The sequence below is a fragment of the Mustelus asterias genome, chromosome 5, assembly GCF_964213995.1.
Source record: "Mustelus asterias chromosome 5, sMusAst1.hap1.1, whole genome shotgun sequence".
NCBI lineage: Eukaryota > Metazoa > Chordata > Chondrichthyes > Carcharhiniformes > Triakidae > Mustelus > Mustelus asterias.
The window spans coordinates 90,168,342-90,174,341 of record NC_135805.1 but is presented as its reverse complement, the minus strand read 5'-3'; the positions used below and the strand labels follow the sequence as shown (position 1 = coordinate 90,174,341).

At 38.5% G+C, this 6,000-nt stretch overlaps 1 protein-coding gene across 12 annotated transcripts in view; it reads right to left on the bottom strand.

Moving 5' to 3' along the window:
- Positions 1 to 282: 282 nt before the first annotated feature.
- Positions 283 to 6,000, bottom strand: part of dnmt3aa (DNA (cytosine-5-)-methyltransferase 3 alpha a) — a 516,733-nt gene continuing 511,015 nt past the window's right edge. For 10 of the 12 annotated variants that reach the window (XM_078213021.1, XM_078213022.1, XM_078213023.1 and 7 more), the window contains one exon: positions 283 to 4,506. In XM_078213021.1, the coding sequence (XP_078069147.1) occupies positions 4,365 to 4,506 (142 nt within the window). In that variant the 3' untranslated portion in view covers positions 283 to 4,364. The remainder of the gene's footprint in view (positions 4,507 to 6,000) is intronic. The other 2 variants (XR_013497772.1, XR_013497773.1) reach the window with 1 other exon arrangement.

Here is a 6,000-nt window from a genome sequence, read left to right as displayed (position 1 = left end):
TTCACATATATTTTTGTTTAATTTTCTATTACAGCACATAGAACTTATTAAAATCATGTCATAACTTTGTAATGTGTAATTGTGCTGCAAAAAAATCATAACTTTTTTCCCAATTAGATCTTATATGGTTCAATTTTTCTGTCAACAATAAGAGCATAATGATAAATTAAGTAGAAAAGTTGCATGAACTGAGAATTCATTGTGCTTTTCTCGATGATAAAATTAGTGTAGTGAGTGTTGTTACCACAGAACTAACAAACTGAAGACAATCATACAGTTGTTGCTTAGCAGTGCAATTTTGTATAACATTTTATTGAGGTTTAACAGACATACAGTCACAAATAAATGTACCAGTATAAATTTTGAGCAGTTACATTAACCATCCTTACAGTAACAGTCACATAGCAGGGTTACACCTTATATAATCATAATATCAATGATGGATGTGGGGTATATATATTAAAGGAAAGAGAATGAGAGAATACCTCATTTTAACAGTTAAAGGGATACTGTCCTCATGAAAAAGTGTTTGGCAAACCTTTTTTTGTTTGGAGAGAAAGTAGGCGTGCACCATTTTGAATCATGATGATATCATGAATGACTCAGTGATTTTTTTTGGACAATTAACAGTTGCATTAGATGTTTGTAAACAAAAAAAAGTTTTCTCAAAATACTTTTTTGTGACATCAGTGCCCCTTTAAGATAGTTTTTTTTCTGTGCACTGGAGTTGCCATTAACCCTGGTGTGATACAATGTGCTCCAGAATGGACTCCAAATTTATCACAGCTAGATTTTTATGTACTGAGTACTTTTTAAGCATTTAAAAAAATATTTTGTACCTCTTTCCCCCGTTAGATCCTTACAGTTGCCACCTTTTAGCACCATTATGCTTCATTCTTCGCTGGGGAGGAAGGGACAGTTTCAAGCTGTGGAGGAATGCTGCTCTGGGATCACATAGCAGGATGGAACCTTGAGTAGGGCCGCTTTTGTCCTGCTTTTCTCCTCCACTGAGCTGGAGTTTAATGCAGCTCAAAAAGTCCATATTGAGCAGCCCTATCTATCACAAGCAAGCAAAACTTTTGTTCCAACTTGCCCTCTGAAAAATACCCTACCATTGCAGCAGTGGGACTGCTTCACTATAATTCTTAGAACACATTGAAATGCAGAGACTGCAAGTTCAAATCAAAAGCATCGATATCGCTTGAATCTCCTTTCTTAAATTGGGATGAATTCAACCAGTTTTCAAATGGCAGCTCAGTGAGTGCCTCAAAGAAATACAATTTTCACTTTTACTGGAGAACTAAGAGACTACTCGTCCCATATAATTGCACATTGACCATTCATTGAAGATAGAGGCGTGGTAGCATAATTTATGGATAAAACCACAGCTTGGAGCTCTCCACTGTCCTAGCTGAAGAACAGCAGCATAGAGGTGAGCAGTCATGTTAGGGAAAAATGGTAAAAATTGGGAGAGAATATAAATAGAAAAATATATCATTAAGGGGGTGGGGCCTTATATCTGCTGGCTACTGGAGTATCAAGAGTTCCCCCAGCCCTCCATTCTTTTTAAACTTAACAAATATTCGTAATTAGTTACTAATCTGTACTAATTGTCCTAATTGGGATGTTACTTGGATATACAATTTATGAGAAGCTCTTAGTCTTATTGGCATAAATGTTCCCTTCTGACAACAAAATTGGATGCCACAGAAGAGGAGGGAAAACAAAGAGCTTTTTAGTCCTTCAAGTTGTTACCAGTTAAAAAGTGCTTCCCCAACTACAGGCTGACGCTGCTCCAAAAGGAACAGGTTCGCACAGGTCATCTTTAACTTCAACATTTCACTATTTAATTTTATGCTGATTGTACAATAAGTGTATTGTCTAATAATATCAGCACTTTGCAACTCAGTACTCTGGATAATGTGACGCACCTGGGACCATTTGTACTGGGAAACATGTCCACAATGAAGTTAGCAGGTAAGCAAGGAGGCAGCAAAATGTGGCCACCCATGTGGTGAAAAAATGCAGTGTTACAAGCTTAATTTCCCCACAACACAGCAGCACACAGTTTAGAACATTAGGCAGAGGGTTGGTTTCTGAGTAAACTTGCCAAAGTGTTGCATATGATTCCTCTTGTTGGATCAGATGCACACATCTGAAATACATTAGCTTTCAGGACAGCAGAGTTCCTTCATCATAATGAGAAATGGAAATACGGGAGTCTGAAAGCGTTCACATACAGTACTAGAAACTGTTTTTTTCTAGTGTGCCAATATAATAAGCTGGCTGTTTCTGAATAAAACTACTGGAAATTTCTGTTTGCTCTGCAGCAGCAAACCACCTACTCAACTAGCTGATTAATTTAAGGGAACCAGATCACACATGGGTCTGATTTTCTTTTCCTAGCTGTCAGCCAACTGGATCTACAATAGAAAGAAACAATATACTAGAAGAACAAAAGAATACACAACAAACCGATACACAACTGTGTACACTTTGCACATAAAAACAATACATTTATTCAAGTGTTCTCCAGCACAAGTACATGAGAAAGGAGCATTTTGGGCATTGAAAGTAGGGTGGAGGTTGACTGCTACATCTGCTGCACGTACTGACCTTTCCATAAACAGCTATGTCACGAGCAATACACAGTAATACAATATTCACTGAAATACAACCTTCAGTGAAATCTCTTAACTTTGAAATGCACATTATTGTCAATAAATATTATCAAAGTTATAATGACAGTAAAATGAAGAAATAAAACCAAAAAATACTGTTTGCTGCGTGGAATGTGGAAAGAAAATGCACTGCTGCTGGGGATCAAGCAAATACATATGTAACAGTAAAAGTATTAGCAAATTTACTACATTGTCTTCAATATGAATACATGATTCCCACAAATAAGCACCAACTACGGCACTGTCTAGGCTAAAACACATGAAACTGATTTTTTTCTTTTCAAGTACAAAGTTAAAATGCCTTTTTCTTTTCTTAAAAGAGTAAAATAATAGTGCTTTTCCTTGACTATGAGAACTTAATAAATCATTGTCAAGATAGCAGATTTCTTTCAGTTTTTCAGAAAAAAAATGTGTAGCACCATATGAATCGACAACTGCTTCAAGGAAAACTGACGGCTGTGTTTGATCAAGTACTGACAGCAGAAATACGATTCGCATAAACAACTTATAAACAACAAAAAAAAACGTAGATTAACAAAAAAGAAGAGATAAGCCAAAGAATAAGGAAGAGAATGCGAACAAAAGGGGAAAAATAAGAGAGGCAAAATTACACCATCAAGCTGCACTGTATTGACTTGTACCTGATTATATGCAGCTACAAGGAGGGGTATGTCCTGGTATAAAAGAGACCCCTTAGGAAATTTAAAAAAAATCAACCAAAAAAAAAGGAAAACACAGATGTAAAAAATTCATCAGTCCTTCAGTAAAAAACTGCAGCCTGTCATTTAGTTTTGGATGACCAAAAACATCACTGCATGTTGGCTGGCTATTTGTGCTGCCTATTAAGTGACCTGTTAAGTAAGCACCAGGCCTTAGCCCAAGGATGAAAGCTTAAGAAAAAAGCACCATTTTCTGTTATATATTTTTTCATATTGTACAAACATGATAGAAAAATTACAGTCATGGCAAAAGTCCTTAAAAGTGACTTCTTGAGCAAATGAAAAATGACACATTTTCATACTCAAGCCACTAAAGACCACCTCGACACCATTAAATGTTGCTCTTTCCTGATTATTTTACAATTCTGCCTCTTGTAAACGGTAAGGCAACATCAGAGCTGATGTTTTCAATCACCTTTTGTAAAAGCACCATTGCAGAAATTGTTGCACAGTAGTACCTTTTTCGAACAACTATCAGTGTATTGTATATGAGAGGTACTGGCAGCTGATGTACTGTTTCCTCGTGGTTTCTGGTTGTAGGCACCTGAAGTATTGTACAGTATTTGTATGTAGCTTTGATTTTTTTTGCTCGAGATAGATACCAGATATGGTGCTGGTAAGGCAAGGCTCAGCTGGCTGACTTGATGTTGCAGGCTCTGTTCAAATCCAGCTTCTTCTTGGTGCTCTTATCCACCTACACAAGGCAAAATTGTCATTTTCCCAGTGCTGCAAAGGATTGAACAGCCTCATCTCAAGTACAGCTTGAACACAACATAAACAAAAATTACAAAATCACCCATTAAAATAGCTGAAAATTAAAAACATTTAAAAAAAATTAAATAGGATAAAAAGGATGACATTTAAAATAGTGAAATTAAGTAACATCTAACAGAATGTGACTTTTTCCTTGGAGTAAATTAATTTTTTTCCTTTCTTTTAATAAGTTCCTTTGTCTTCTTTGTTTTCAAACACAGGCAAAATATTCTTTCAGTGGTGCAAACAGGTGACGTATGACAGGAACGCTCCAGGATCTTCCGAGAAGTCTTTGTCGGGCAAGGCGGCTCATATTGGAGACATCTGTGTAATGGACCGGGAAACCAAACACCCTAAAGAAAAAGTGAAAAACTTCTATTGTCAACAGCATTACAATGGAATTTCATTCTAATGAAACCTGGATTGCTTCAGGACTTTAAAAAAATGATATAGCTCGCAGCCTGACTTCTGATTCATGAGGAAAGGTTTTGACTTTTTGCTTACTTAGTTCAGAATTTTGCATTTAGATACTCCAGGGTGGAATTTTCCCATCCTGCCCGCCATGGGAATCGTAGCGGGTGGGACACGGACCATGCAAAGGTCCATTGACCTCGGGCGGGTTTTTCCGGTCTTGGGGCGAGCGCGGCTGGAAGGTCCTGCCCTGTCAGTGTGAGGCTCAGTAAGAGTTTTAACAACACCAGGTTAAAGTCCAACAGGTTTATTTGGTAGCAAATGCCATTTGCTACCAAATAAACCTGTTGGACTTTAACCTGGTGTTGTTAAAACTCTTACTGTGTTTACCCCAGTCCAACGCCGGCATCTCCACATCATGACACACAGTGTGAGGCTGACAGATACATTCACTCTATTCATGGGAGTGGTCGCTATTCACTGATGTGACTACTGGAGAGGGAGGAGGACACACAACTAGAAAGGAGTAAGCAGTTGGAATGGAACAACTTCCAATTTGATATTTGCAGAAATGGTGACTTAATTGTTGTGGCTGATGGGAGTACTGTAAAATAAGGAGCAATACTCTCCTACTCTCTTTCAAAATTGTGCAATGAAAACTTTTATGTCCACCTGAGATGGCAGACATGCCGGCAGTTTAACGGCTCATCTAAAAGATTACAACCCCGAAAGTTGGACAGAGCACAAAACAAGAAATTATTGGAGCTTGTAACAAAGGCAACATAATAATTTTGGGGAACTTTAATCTTCATATAGACTGGGCAAGTCAAATTGGCAAAGGTAGTCTGGAAAATTAGCTGGTAGAATGTTTTTCATGACAGTTTCCAGGAGCAATATATTGTTGCACCAACAAGTGACAAAGCTATTTTTGATATAATATTGTGCACATGAACATGCACAGAATGTGCTCATGTCTCGTAGCAGGGCCTGGTCTCCAATTCTATTGGATTCCCTTTACCATTGGACCACGGCCCAACTCTGCCAAGGCCATGTGGTAGTTGGAGTGCAACCCTCCGTTAAAAGAAACATCACGCACAGGCATGTTCCACTCATCAAATGAGGTTCAGGACCTGGAAGCTCAGGACCTTCATGAACAACCTCAACAGTGGCAGACATGAGTGCTACATCGATATCCTAGCTTAGAACTGAGGTATCTTGATGTCAACGTTGCCAGCTTAGGTGATACATGATGTGCTGGAGAAGGCCAGCTAAAGGAATCTGGTGGCGGGCACACCTTTTTCGGGAAGGGCCGTCCAGAAGAGGAATGACGAGGTGAGCTTCATCATCAAAAATGAGCTTCTCTGCCATCTCAGTGACTCCCCCTGTGGGATCAGCAACGCTCATGACTTGCTGGCTCACCCCAGTGAGGAATCAGC